The following is a 15,388-nucleotide window of genomic DNA, read 5'->3' as shown; positions in this document are numbered from 1 at the left end:
ATTGCTTTTAAGTTACCATTTTCCAAACAACCAGCTTTGTTGATTTTTGGTAACTATATGGGATCATCTTTATCATGTTTCTTTTCTATTTCGTTAATTTGTGTTATCTCATATTCTCTTCCTTTTTCTTATCTTTATTTATTCTTCTTTTGGAATCTGCCATCCTTTTTCTAATTTCTTGAGATTATGTTTATACCACTCATTATCAGGCTTTTAAAAAATCTTTTCTAATAAATGCACTTAAAGTTATAAATGTCCCTCTTGGTGGCATCATACACATTTTGATCTGTCATCATTCAGTACAAAATATTCTCTAATTTTTAGTATAATTTCTTTGACCAATTAGTTTTAAGGAATTTATTAATTCCAGACATCTTAGGGTTTTTCTAGTTACTTTTCTGCTCATTTTGTTGTGATCAATTATTTTGTATAATTTGAATCTTTTTAAATTTGTTGAGACTTGCATCAAAACACAACATATGGTAAATTTTGGAAAATGTTCCATATGTACTTGAAAACAGTGTATATTCTGCAGTCATAAAATAATATGCTCTCAAATACTGAAGAATACAAAATTATTAGGCTGTTTTTTGTTTTTTGTCTCCTTATGCTGTCAGTTCCAAAACAATTGGATTAAAAACATCCCAATATAATTTGTTCCCTTTTATTCTGTCATTTTTTTTTTGCTTTACTTAACACATATGATAAGGTACATATAAATTTGCTGTTATATCTTCCAAGTAGATGCCTGACTTAAATTCTTATCTGTCTGGTATTAATAAAGCTATACCAACTTTCTTTTGTTTAGCAATTGTATATCCTTTTTCCTTTCTTTTACTTTCAATTTTTCCAAATATTTTTAGTCCTTTGTATATTTTCTAAGCAGCATATGGCTAGGTTTTGCTTTATACCAAGTATAAAAAATCCTTAGCTTTTGATTGAAATATTCAGCCATTTACATTTCGTGTAATTTGGTATATTTACTTCCATTCATTTAGTGTAATTATTAACATATTTGGAGTTAAATAAACTTCCTACTTCCTTTATATGTATCCCAACTAGACTTTGTCCATTTCCATTCCTCTCCTGTCTTCTTCCAAATCACCGTGTAGTATTCTTACTTTCCCTTCTATTAGCTTATTAAATATGAAGTTCTACTTTTATTTTTGTTGCCTAATGATTATAATATAAATCCTTAGTTATTAATGCCTACTATAGTTTCTCTTATCAATTCCCACATGTAACAAAAACCTTAGTATTTTGAACATCATTTACATCATTTCCTGACCTATAAGCTGTTATTACCATGCATTCAAATTTTATATCCTACATGTAAGCCTCTATTACTTTTATAGTGTAATATAATAAATAATTACTTCAATTTTCTCTTATGTTCTCTGTTCCTTCCATATCTGGGAACATTATTCTTTTACTTCAATAGCATTTCCTTTATTTAGTATCTCCTTTATTGGAGGCCTGCTCTTGACAAATTCTTTTACTTCTTGTTTTTCTGAAAAATATCCTTATTTTGCTTTCATTTTTTAAAGATATTTCACTGGGTGCAAAATTTTAGGTTGATGATTATTTCCTTTCAGCAATTTGAATAGTGTGTTTTCTAGATTTCATTTTTTCATTTAAAAAATCAGTTGCCATGGGGCGCCTGGGTGGCACAGCGGTTAAGCGTCTGCCTTCAGCTCAGGGCGTGATCCCGGCGTTGTGGGATCGAGCCCCCACATCAGGCTCTTCCGCTATGAGCCTGCTTCTTCCTCTCCCACTCCCCCTGCTTGTGTTCCCTCTCTAGCTGGCTGTCTCTATCTCTGTTGAATAAAGAAATAAAATCTTTAAAAAAAAAAAAATCAATTGCCAGTCTAGGGGCACCTAGGTGGCTCAGTTGGTTAAGCATCTGCCTTTGGCTCAGGTCACAATCCCAGGGTCCTGCGATAGAGCCCCACATCAGGTTTTCCGCTCAGCAAGAGGAGCATGCTTCTCCCTCTCCCTCTGTCCCCTGCCCCACTCATGCTCATTCATGCTCTCTCTCTCTCCCAAATAAATAAAATCAGAAAGAAGAAAGAAAGAAAGAAAGAAAGAAAGAAAGAAAGAAAGAGAGAAAGAAAGAAAGAGAACAAGAAGGAAGGAAGGAAGGAAGGAAGGAAGGAAGGAAGGAAGGAGAAAGAAGAAAGAAAGAAAGAAAGAAAGAAAGAAAGAAAGAAAGAGAACGAGAAGGAAGGAAGGAAGGAAGGAAGGAAGGAAGGAAGGAAGGAGAAAGAAGAAAGAAAGAAAGAAAGAAAGAAAGAAAGAAAGAAAGAAAGAAAGAAAGAAAGAAAGAAAGAAAGAAAGAAAGGAAAAGAAAAAGAAAGAAAGAAAGAAAGAAAGAAAGAAAGAAAGAAAGAAAGAAAGAAAAAAAGAAAGAAAGAAAGAAATTGTCAGTCTTAATGTTGCTCCTTTAAAGAGAGTATGACTTTTTCCCCTTTGGCTACTTTTAAATTTTTCTCTTCATGTTTGGATTTTCATTAGTTTTACCACGATATTTCTAAGTATAAGTTTCTTTTTAGTTATTCCCCTTGATGCTCATGGAAGTTCTCTAATTTGTAGCTTGATGATTTTTGTCACTTTTGAAAATTCTCAGTCATTAAGACTTTAAATAGTGCTCTACATTATTTTCTTACTTTTCTTCCTCCGGACTCCAATTACATGTATGTTAGACCATTTCTACAGGTCCCTTAAATTTCCTTCCCTGTTTTATTTTTCACCCGTCTTTTTCTTTATTTCGGTATGGGTATTTCATTCTGATCTATCTTCCATTTCATTAATTCCCTCCTCAGCTGTGTCTAACCTGTTGTTAAACCCATCTAAGGAATTCTTAATTCATGTAATGTAGTCTTCATTCTATAATTTCCATCTGATTCTTTAGTGAAAATTTCCACTTGTCTCCTAATATTTTCAACCTTGCATTTTAAAGTTTCTGTCTGAAAACACCATTATCCTATAGCTACGTTTCTAATGGCTATTTTTTTGTACGTTGTCTTTCTCTAAGACTTACCCACTGTTATATTTTGTATCAAATATTGCATATGTTTTTTGAAGAAATAATGTGAGGCTCTGTGTGATACTATCTTCCTCAAGAGAGGATTTACTTTTGTTCAGCCAGCTACTTAGTCTATGGGCAGATCACCATAATCCAATGATTCAAAGTGGACTTATCCACACTAGTAGGCTTAGAACTTCAGGGAGTAAAACAAATATTTAAGTATGTAGCAAAGTCCATCTTCCTTAGCACACTTCAAAATCCAATTTTGGTCCTCCATATTAATTGACAATAGCTCTGCTCAGTTTCTTAGACAGCTTTCAGGACTTATTATCATCTAAAGAAAATCATTTCACAAAATGCCAATTTTACCTCCCTTGACATTTCACCTATCCTAGATCTTGACCCACAGATTCTCACTGCCTTGATAGTTCTCAGATGCCTAAAAAGATGTAATTCCTCATTTTTCTCAGTGGAAATAATATTTCAAAATAATACATTACACCAATGAAAAAGAATTCCTCCAAACATGCATTTACTAATACTTACAAAAAGTAGCCTATCTACTAAACTACATCTATTAAAAAATAAAACCAGTTCTGAGGTGGTAAAAACCTAAAATCAATCTGTACAATGGATATATATTAGTGACATTTTAAAATTACATCACATTTGACAAATAAACCTGATACATACTTTAATCAATATATATGATAGCAAACTTTGAAATTAAGCTAACAAGAAATATCAAAACTTTAAGAATAGAAAAATATTTTAGTACTCACTAATAATTTTACTGATATTTTTTAAAAACACAGAAACCCATAAAACATTAAAGTATCACATGCATCTATAATGTATTTCTAATAAGGTACTAAAAATAACTTACAAATTATTTTAATAAATTCTCCCAAGGGATAAGTATCCAATGTTATTTGTACAAATACTAAAATTCCCAAGATTGATAATTACTTCCTTCTATGCAAATGTTCACTATGGGAAATTTTCAAAAAGGAAAACTTGTTAAAATCTGAGCAAATCCCATTCAAGTGGTGAGCAACAAGTAACTCTCATTTTTACTTCATTCAAATAATACCCATAGATCTCTTATCCTTTCACATCAAAAAATATGTTAAGCAGATCGATAGTGGCTTAATCACTAAATCACAATTCCTCTTGCTATCAGAACAAAAAGTCAAAGAGGAAAAGTTAGAAATGTTAAAATAGAAAATATAATGCAATGCATAAATTATATAAAAGAAAAAAGTGATTTATTGGTTTTAATATATATAAAAATATAAATAATAATGTATTGATAGACAAAAAATAATAAAAATTACCAAATTATCCAAAGGAAAAGTCTTATCTTTTTTTTAACTCCATCCTTCTTTTTCAAATAAAATAAAAATTAGAATGTATGTTTGAAAGTGAAGGGGGTAGAACAAATCAAAATTTGGTTAAAAACTGTATTTTATTCAAATGCATAAAGTAATTTCATGATAAGAGTTTAAAGGAATGTGTAATGTCTTAAAACAACAACAGAATCATTTCCCAAGTTTTACAAAGGTAAATATTTGACTACAACAAAAATTCTATTTTAAAACTCATATATATAGAAAAAATAAGTGAAAAATTAATAATATTTCAAACATAAAGAGAACATTATGGTTATAAATAGGCAATTCACTAAATAGGAAACACAAGTGGCAAATGAACACATAAAAAGATACCTAGTCACAGTAGTAACCTGGGTAAGCACAATAAATATCATTAAGATACCACGCAAATCAATTGCAAGTGCAGAAGGAAAACAGCCTCACAATTACCAATGTTGGTAGTAATATGAAGAAACAAGGACATTCACACCTAGCTGGTGGAACTATACATTACCACAGTGACTTGGAGTGCAACTGGGCAACATGTAGTAAAGCTGAGGATGTAAATATCCTCAGACACAACAATTTCACTTTTAAGTATAAGCCCTACAAAAACTCTTGCCTATCTACACAAGAAAACCAGCACAAGATGCATAACGTAACACTGTTTATAACAACAAAAATCCACTTAAATCCACAAGTTTTGCATTTCATAGGAAATTAGATGATGAAACTGAAGAAATGCTTTTAAAATTTAAAATGACATTAAAATATGAATGCAAAGAAAAATCACAGAGTAGAAAATATCAAAACTCAAAGTTTCACTGGTAAGCAAACTTGCTCATCTGAATTGAACATGAGATCAGCACTTAAAAGTAATGCACAGAGAATAAGTATATCCATGTAATCAGAAAACTTTTTAAAGTCAATCACTTAAAGTGATAATGAATACATAGAAAATGTATTATTTTTTGCCTTTGCTGTACAAGAGAATTTCATTAGTTGAAATAAATAGGGAAAAAGGACAAGAATGTTTNGAAAAGGACAAGAATGTTTCCCTGAGGGGCGCCTGGGTGGCACAGCGGTTAAGCATCTGCCTTCGGCTCAGGGCGTGATCCCGGCGTTATGGGATCGAGCCCCACATCAGGCTCCTCTGCTACGAGCCTGCTTCTTCCTCTCCCACTCCCCCTGCTTGTGTTCCCTCTCTCTCTGGCTGTCTCTATCTCTGTCAAATAAATAAATAAAATCTTTAAAAAAAAAAAAAAAAAAAAAAAAAAAAAAANAAAAAGGACAAGTGTTTCCCTGAAGATATTTAATAAGCACCACTATTATAGGAATATAAAATATAACAGTGACAAAGTTTCTCATCATACTTTTACCCAATTTACTCACCAAGTCTTAGTGTTAACTTCATACTTATAAAGATCATCTACTAATCCATATTTATTGCCTGGTAATGCTTTATAGCCTCCATGAACATAAATGGACTTTGTTATTTCATCATATACACTGGTATGGCCATATCCACCTTGAACAATAGCTCCTTTAGTTTCTGGAACAAGCCAAGTGTTTGATGCTGTAAGAGAAAGAAGATAAATCATGAACTTCAAGGAGTATTTAAAAATATAACTAATATATCACCAAACTACCAATAAGTAAATTCTAATAGCACATTTTATGAGTAAATTAAGTAAAATTAATATTCATTTAATCGAAAAACAATTATTAAATATATGCTAGTTACTATGTTAGATGTTAGAGACTGAAGTTGAGTAAGACTGGTCTTTCTGTAGATTAAACTCCGAAATATTGAAAATGTCAAATTTGGGATGTGCAACAGAACAAGGAAAACTTTATTCTCAATACATTTCTGTATTTGTAAATAACCCTGAAAAAAAGACTAACAAATAGTTTATGAAAGCCTACTACAAGACAAGCTCTGAATTAGTCACTGATATAGCAAAGATTAAAAAAGATATGATCCCCACCCTTAGCAATTTTTAGCCCTGTGCTGGTCCTTCATCTCTTGGTTTTGAGCCCCACTTTCCCTCCTATAGGGTAGAATGAAAACCTAAACACTAAATGTTGATGAAAACCTAAGCACTAAATTTTCAACACTCCCTTGACAACTGTATTAACTAACAGGTTCCACCAAGGGGAGTCCTGGTGAGAGATTAGAAGGTGAAAGTAACAAAGACATTCTACCTTCATCTCTAGCAGCAGGAATAGGCAGGGGACTACAGTGGATAACAGCAGTGATGACTTTATAGCAACAGCAGCAGGGGTAGTGCCTGCTCAGTGGCAGCAGTGGCATCTAGAGTAGTTCATGACAAATGTGGTCATAGGCTTCAGCCTGGGTGTGTAGCAGCTTCCAGATTTCTGGGTGATCCCCTCATTTGTTGTCTCTAATACTTTTGTAATTAACTCCCTATATTAAATCCCATTCTGCTTGGTATATCTAAAAGGGGCTCTTATTTCTCACTGCAAATCCAGTGATACAAGCATCAATCATATGCAAGACATGCTTTTAAGAATATGCAGATGAACAAAACACAGATCCTTGCCTTAAAAATTTTAGATTATAAAAAGCAACTGTATATAGAAATCTGTCATTGGTCTTTATGTATCCACCCAAACCACACCTCCATCTTCTCTCTAACTAGTCATCTAAACTTTAGCATAGTAGGCAGCTTAACTGAAAATACTCAAGTAATAGAAAATAAAAGTGATCTTAAAAATCGTTCACTTTTACATAATTCTAAGATAGTGAAGAAAGTGATACTTCAAAGGTCATAAAATACAGGATTATCAAAAAGGAGTCACTAAGCCAATTTTATTTTGATAAAACTAAACATATGTGAAGAAATTTCAGAGCACACTTGTAACTAATGAGTATTACATTTTGGAGGTAATTTCTAAAAAATGACATTAATAATGACTTCTCAGAAATAATTTGATTAATACTCTTTAACCACTTATTAAAGCTCTACTCATATAGCCCAGCTGAAGGTTATCATATTTTTATTCATTCTCTTTTTAATAAAGATGAACATGCTTCTTACCAAATAATAATAATAATAATGTAAAAATAGAGGTATTTTAATGTAAAAGTGAATATTACCTTCTCTCCCAGCCCACTATCTAGAGGCATTTTTCACAATTTGTTATGTTCAGACTATTTTCAGAATATTGTTCTAAATATTTTATTACACATATACAAAATACCTTTAAATTACAAACATGTATCTATACCTATAAATACTTGTACCAAAAATCATGCTATTGTACAACTATTTTTTCACTTAAAACAACTGGGCCATTCTTCCATGATCCATTTATTATTTTTCAACACCTAAGTTCCATTCTATTAATGATACATAACTTATTTAAATAACTCTACACTGTGACTCATTTGGGTTTCAATTTGTTCCTAAAAACAATAATGCAATAAACAACTTTGCAATAACCTGTAGCATCATTATCTAATAGAACATATACTATGTCTCAAGAAGTACTTCATTATTTCATTTAATAATAACCCTTGACAGGTTTACTATTGCATACTCTTCTTTACAGCTGAGGAAATTTAGAGTTAGAAAAACTAAGTACCACACCAAAAGTTTACAAGTTGATAAGTGGGAAAAAAAATGGTATAGATTCATTTCTTCCTCTCTTCCCCACTAAGTACAACCACAGACTCTGGAAATAGTGCAAGAGACAAATCTGAAAAGTGGAAAGGCAGACTGGTTACAGACTCCAAGACTAGAGAACGGGTGTCTCCTTACCCTCCAACAGAAGAAGGCTATGCAAACCCAACATTTCTCAACTCCCCAACCAAGCAATAAAAAGACAACTCAAGTAGCCCTATTCCTCCTCAAAACTGAACAGAAGGAGTCCTGTGGACAACCCAGGTGATCCTAGCAGCAGCACCAAGAGGGACCCAGCAAGCACTGTTTAAAATAAGCAGACAGGGAAAGAGTTCCTCTTCCTCACCAGATCGAGACTGGGAAGAGAGATCCCACAAGATCTGAAGGATAAACCTAAACAGGGACTGCCTGCTAAAACAGATTTAAATGGGACCCAAAGACTCCCAATACAATAGCCAAATGTCCAGGTTACAATTAAAAAAATCACTTGTCATACTAAGAACTAGTAAAATCACAACTTTAATGAAAAAAGACAATCAAGTGATAGTAACACTGAGATGTTGAAATTACCTGACAAGTATTTTTAAGTAGCCATGAGAAAAACATTTCAACAAGCAATTACAAGTTCTTTTGAAATAATAAATCTCAGCAAAAAAAAGAAAGAAACAAAGAAATTTAGGGGGGGAATGCAATAACAAGCAAAAATTATATATACAGACATACCGACTCAATAGTAAAGTGGAGCTGACAGAAGACAGAATTAGTAAATTTGAGGACAGGTCAATAAAATTCACCCAATGTGAATAATAGAGAAAACAGGCTGAAAAAAAAAAAAGTCAACAGAATCTCAGAAAGCTTTGAGGCAATAACAGTTGAAAGAGTATTTGAAGAAACAATGACTAAAACATCTAAATTTTGTACAAGATATGAACCTACAGATTCATGAACCTTAGAGAAGTTCAAATAAGATAAATTCAAAGAAATCCACACCATGATACATCGTAAGAAAACTTATAAAAACTAAAGACAAAGGAAAAAAAAATCTTGAAAGCAGTCAGAGAGAAACGACACATTACTTATAGGGCAACATCAATTTGAATAACTGTGGATTTCTCATCCGAAACTATAAAGGCCTGAAGGAAGTAACACATTTCTCAAGTGCTGAAAAACAAGAATTGCCAGGCATGAATTCTATTCTAGCAAAACTATCCTTCAGGAATTAAATGGAAAAAAAGACTCTTAGATGAAAAGAAAGAAAACTAAAAAATTTTGAAATGTGGCCCTCTCCTTAAAGAATAGTTAAAGGAAAATTTTTAAACAGAAATGAAATAATAAAAGAAGGAATAGCAGGGGCCACCTGAGTGGCTCAGTTGGTTAACTCTTGATCTCAGCTCAGGTCATGATCTCAGGGTTTTAAGATTGAGCCCCATGCTTGGGATTCTCTCTCTCCCTCTCCCTCAGCCCCTCCCCTCTCCCCACTCATGCAGCTCTCTCAGAAAAAAAAAAGAAGGAGGAGGAGGAGGAAGAAGGGGAGAAGAAGGAATCTTGGAGCATCAGGAAAGAACATAGCAGAAATATGATTACCTACAATTGACCATCCTTCTCCTCCATGAGGTTTACAAATCATGTTTGATGAAGGAAAAAATTATAACATCATCTAATACTGAAGACAATGATATTCAAAAGTGGACAAGGTAAGGGTCTGTGAATGAAAGCAAGATTGCCACACTTCATTTGAAGTGGTAAAATGTTGATACTAGTAGACTGTGATAAGTCACACACACAGACACATAAATATAAATATGTATTTTCTTTTTTTTTTTTTAAGTAGACTCCATCCCCACTATGGAGCCCAATGTGGGGCCTGAACTCATGACTCTGAGATTAAGCCCTGAGCTGAGATCAAGAGTTGGATGCTTGGGGCGCCTGGGTGGCTCAGTCATTAAGCATCTGCCTTCGGCTCAGGGCGTGATCCCAGAGTCCTGGGATCGAGCCCCACATCAGGCTCCTCCGCTGGGAGCCTGCTTCTTCCTCTCCCACTCCCCCTGCCTGTGTTCCCTCTCTCTCTGGCTCTCTGTGTCAAATAAATAAATAAAATCTTTATAAAAAAGAAAAAAGTTGGATGCTTAACCAACTGATCCATCTAGGCACGCCAGTCAATATGTAGAGCAACCTCTAAGCAAACTACACAAAGAGATACATTCAAGAATACTATAAGTAAATCAAGATGGAATTCTAAAAATTGTTAAAGTAGCCCACTAGAACAAGACAAGACAGAAAAGAAACAAGAGAGAAAAAGGCACAACACACAGGAAACAGAGAGGAAATAAACAATAAAATAACAAACCAAGGCACTAATATATCAAAATTTCCTTAAATGTAAATGGTTCATTTACATAACATTCTTGAAATAACAGATTCTAGAAATGGAGGACAGATCAATGATTATGAAGGGTTAGAAATGGGAGGGGAGTGAGGGTGGAAGGGTGGCAGGTGTGGTTTAAATGGGCAATGTTAAGGAGTCTTGTGGTGATATAACTATTCTATATCTTGACTGTGGTGGTGGATACATGAAACAATATGCAATAAAATTGTACAAAACTAAATACATACACATGTGCACAATACACGCACATGCACACACACAGAAAAATACAAATGAAATTGAGGAAATCTGAATAAGATCAGTGAATTGCACCAGTGTCAACATCCAGGTTGCAATACTGTAATATATTTTTGCAAGAATACAATTTAGGAAAACTTCATAAAGTGTACACAGGATCACTCTGTTATTTCTTAAAAGTGTATGTGAATCTACAATTAGCTCAAAATAAAAAGTTCAATTAAAAATATATATATTCACTTTACAAGTAATGGGCAGTTCATCAGGAAATACAATATTTCACACAACTACTTGTCAAACATTAAAAAAAAAAGTATAAGACCTACATTACAGGTCTAACACCAAAGGCTATAGTCTTAAATATGACAGCAGTATTTCTCAAGGGTTAGTCACTAGCAGTTCAATAAAAGAACCTACAGGTGGTATGGTAGTTTCAGATGAAAAATTAAGGAAATAATCTTGTTCTGATACAGGTAATAAACTCAAAATGTAAAGTTAATTATGATTCACATTCTCATATTTTTATTATTTTTGTATTTGGAAATGTGTACCTACTACTACAAGAAACCAATTTTTCTCAGTAAACATTCAAAGTTAAAATATTGGTCATCTCAGAAAAAGCATTTTCTTATCATTTGAATGTTATTATTTGCATATGCATGAATTTTGCTTTTAACTTAGTAATGTGCTCTAACTTATTCCCAATTTACAACGAATGTATCACTGATTCAAAAGTAGTTCTTTAAAGAGAAAAGTGATGAAAAGATACAAGAATACATGAAATAATTCATAATTATACTATAAAAGTCAGAAGCAAAAATGACTCAAGTATACCAAGAGTTCTTTATTAGGCCTTGATGGAGTAATCTAGAGAACACTAAATTACCTGCCATAAACAACTTAAACAAGAAGAGGAACTGCAAGCAGATTCTGGTGATCTTACTGGGTTGAGAAAACGAAGATCAGAGATTGAAAAAAAACAAACCAGCTAGAACTTGTAGATGGGCTGCACACACAGAAAGCTCAAAAGATCTGCAGAAAGATTCCCTCAAGCCCTAAGTTGAGTACTGACCTGCATATGCATAAGACAAAACTATTTGAGGCCATGTAAAGAACCAAAAAAATAGGCTGAACACCTCTCATATCCCACACAAGGCTGGGAATAGCTGTGCTCTTAGCAGACACAGAAGAAAAGCTCATAACACGGGAGGCATTAGGTAGAGTCCTGAAAAGGGCTATAATACTGGAATAAATTCGCCATAAACTCAAAGTTGCTCTGGACCCCCTCTAACAAACCTCAGAAACAATCCCCCAAAATCCTTAAACTGTGCCAGGGAACCTAACTACATGTCAATACAAAGTCCAACATTTTAAAGGGACACAACAAAATCCAGCAGCCAACATGATAAAAATATACAATATTCAGAATACATTTAAAAATTAACAAACATAGGACACATGGGTGGCTCAGTCGGTTAAGCATTTGCCTTCAGCTCAGGTTATGATCCCACTGTCCTGGGACTAAGTCCCACATTAGGCTCCCTGTTTCGCAGGGAGCCTGCTTCTCCCTCTGCCTCTGTCTCTCTCTCTTTGTCTCTCGTGAATAAATAAATAAAATCTTTTTAAAAAAATTAACAAACATAGGGATGCCTAGGTGGCGTAGTCGTTAAGTGTCTGCCTTCGTTTCAGGGCGTGATCCCAGTGTTCTGGGATCAAGTCCCAGATCAGGCTCCTCCGCTAGGAGCCTGCTTCTTCCTCTCCCACTCCCCCTGCTTGTGTTCCCTCTCTCGCTGGCTGTCTCTCTCTGTCAAATAAATAAATAAAATCTTTAAAAACAAAAAATTAACAAACATAGACGGCAAAGGAAATATAATCCTCAACAAGAAGAAAAATCAGTCAATAGAAAGTGGACCAGAAATAGCGCAGAAGATAAAATTAGTTGAAAAGAATGTTTTAAGAGCTATCACAAATACGTTCAAATATGTTCAATAATGTTGAAGAAAACATGAACACGGTAGGAGAGAAACAGAAGATAAAAAAGACACAAACAGAGCTCCTGGAAATGGAAACTATAATATCTGAATACAAAATACACTGAGTAGAATAAACACAATTTAGACACTTTAGGAGAAAAGAACAGTGAACTTAAGATATGTAAATTAAAAGCTATCCAAAATGAAGCAACACAAACAAACAAAAAATCCTGAAAAACAACAAACCTGGGACCTGTAGAAAAATATTAAAGCAGCGTAATCTAGTGTGATAAGAATTCCAGAAATGATGTAGTGGTGGGTGGACAGAAATAATGTTTGAAGAAATAATTCTCAAATTCACAGAAATCTATAAATCCACAAAAACAAGATCAATGAAATACAAGCAGGAAAAAAGAAAGAAATAAAGAAACCCACACCAAGGAATAGCATGGAGCAATAAAGATGTACAAGCTGAAGAACAAAAATAAGAACTATAACTAACTTCTTATCAGAAAGAATATAAGTCAGAAGACAATAAGGTCTCATATTTAAACTACTCTGAAGGGGGAAAAAAACTGTCAACCTAGAATTCTCTACCAAAAAAAAAGTAATTATCAAGGTAGAATTCTATACCCAACAAAGTATATGAAACAAAACTTCTTCGACAAAAAAAAAAAAAAAAAAAAAAAAAAAAAAAAAAAAAAAAACAGAGACAATGTACTACTCCAGACTTGCCCTACAAGAGATGACAAAAGAATTTCTTCAAGCTGAAAGAAAATAACAGCTGATACCAGATAGGACTTGGATTTATACAGACGAATGAAGAGTGCAGGAAAGCTCAATGTGTAGGTAAATATAAAAGACAAAATTTCTCCCTTTTTTGTCTCCCTAGAACAAAAAGCATAACAATTTATGAAGGTGTTCATAACATATAAGACATAATATTAGCACAAAGGAAAAGAGGAGAAACATAGGAAATTCAGAGTCTAACACTATATGTAAAGTGGTAGAACTTTATTTAAAGGTAGAATCTGATAAATTGAAAATGTATATCGTAACCCCTCAAGCAACCTCGACAAAAATAAAACAAAATGGCATAGTTAATAAATTAATGGTCCTACAGATTCAAGAAGCTGAGCAAATCACAAACAGGATAAACTGAAAGAAATCTACACCTAAACACATCATAGTCAAGCTGCTGAAAACTAAAGATGAACAAAACATCTCAGAAGCAGTTAGAGAAAAACAACAAATTACAAGTACGAATGCCTGTGATTTTCATTCTAAGAAACCATGGAGACAAGAAGAAGGGCCCAACACTTTTCAAAGTGCCAAGAAATAACTGTAACTCAGAACTCCAGGACAAGCAAAACCATCCTTCAGGGATGATTGTGAAATAAAAAGATTCACGGATATAGAAAAACCAGTGCAAACCATATCCAGCAGACCTACTTTAAAAGACATGCTAAAGAAGCCGTTCAAACAGATGATAACAGAAATGGTAACACAGAAGATAACTTGGAATGAAGGCAGACAATTTATTTCAGGGACCCGAAAATTCTAATTGTATGAATACCTAATAACAAAACATCTAAATGTATAAGCAAAAACTGATAGAACCAAAAAATTAAATACTTAAATCCACAACCATAAATGGAGGTTTCTACATTAGTCTTTCAGTAACTAAGGAAAACACTAAACAAAATACCAGTAAGGATATGTAAGACTTGAACAACTCCATTCTTCATCATGCATTTGGCATTCACAGAATGCCCCAGCCCACTGCAGCAGAAGACATATCCTTTTTCATTGACACTTAACATTCGCCAAGGTAGACCATATTCTCAGTCAGAAGACTCACAAAAATTTTAATAGCCAAATATAGTCTCTGACAATAACTAAATGAAACAAGAAATAATGACAAGAAAGATATCTGAAAAATCCTCATCTATTTCGATTAAACTCAATACTAGTAAACAACCTAGGAGCCAGTGGAAAAAATCACAAAGAAAATTAGAAAATATTTTGAATTAAATGGAAACAAAAATACATTTCAAAATATGCAGGAGACAGCTTAAGCAGTGCTTAAGCAATCATTCTCAAGGATGGTTCCTTGACAGCAGCAAATGGCATCACCTAGAAACTTTTCAAAAAAATGGTAGTTTCCTGGCACCAATACTCACATCATGAATAAGAAAATCAGGGGTTAGGACACAGCCATCTATTTTAACAACTATCCAGGTGATTCTTATGTATATTAAAATTTGAGAACTATTGGCTTAGAAAGAAAATTTATAGAAATAAACACTTATATTTTTAAAAAGAAGGGAAAGGTCTCAACCAATTCAACGATCTATTCTTCCACCTTAAGAAATTAGTTAAACAGAGCAAATAAAACCCAAATAAGAAAAAAAATATGACAAACAGAGCATTAATCAATAAAAATAGAAAACAGGAAACAAAATCTAGTTATTTGAAAAGATCAATAAATTTGTTTAACCTATTAATCTCTAGTCAAACCAACAAAACAGGACACAAATAATTCATATCAGATATAAGAGAGATATCACTACCCATTTTATAGACACTGAAAAGAATAATAAGAGAATATAATTAATGACTTCATGCCAATAAATTAAACACCTTTAACTCATATGGGCAAACTTCAGACACAAACTACCGAAGCTCATTCACAAAGAAATGGGTAATTTGAATATCTCTAACATTTATTAAAGAAAATAAAT

The 15,388-nt window shown here is 33.3% G+C and overlaps 1 protein-coding gene across 1 annotated transcript in view; it reads right to left on the bottom strand.

The window, feature by feature from the left end:
- The window catches only part of ATRNL1 (attractin like 1), a 723,131-nt gene that overhangs the window by 626,593 nt on the left and 81,150 nt on the right, over positions 1-15,388 (bottom strand). The window contains exon 8 of the mRNA XM_034663626.1: positions 5,794-5,977. Coding sequence (XP_034519517.1) covers positions 5,794-5,977 — 184 coding nt within the window. The remainder of the gene's footprint in view (positions 1-5,793; positions 5,978-15,388) is intronic.

This window comes from Ailuropoda melanoleuca, chromosome 6 (genome assembly GCF_002007445.2).
Source record: "Ailuropoda melanoleuca isolate Jingjing chromosome 6, ASM200744v2, whole genome shotgun sequence".
In the NCBI taxonomy this organism is placed as follows: domain Eukaryota; kingdom Metazoa; phylum Chordata; class Mammalia; order Carnivora; family Ursidae; genus Ailuropoda; species Ailuropoda melanoleuca.
Note: the sequence above shows the minus strand (reverse complement) of the source record. Positions and strands in the feature narration are given on the sequence as shown.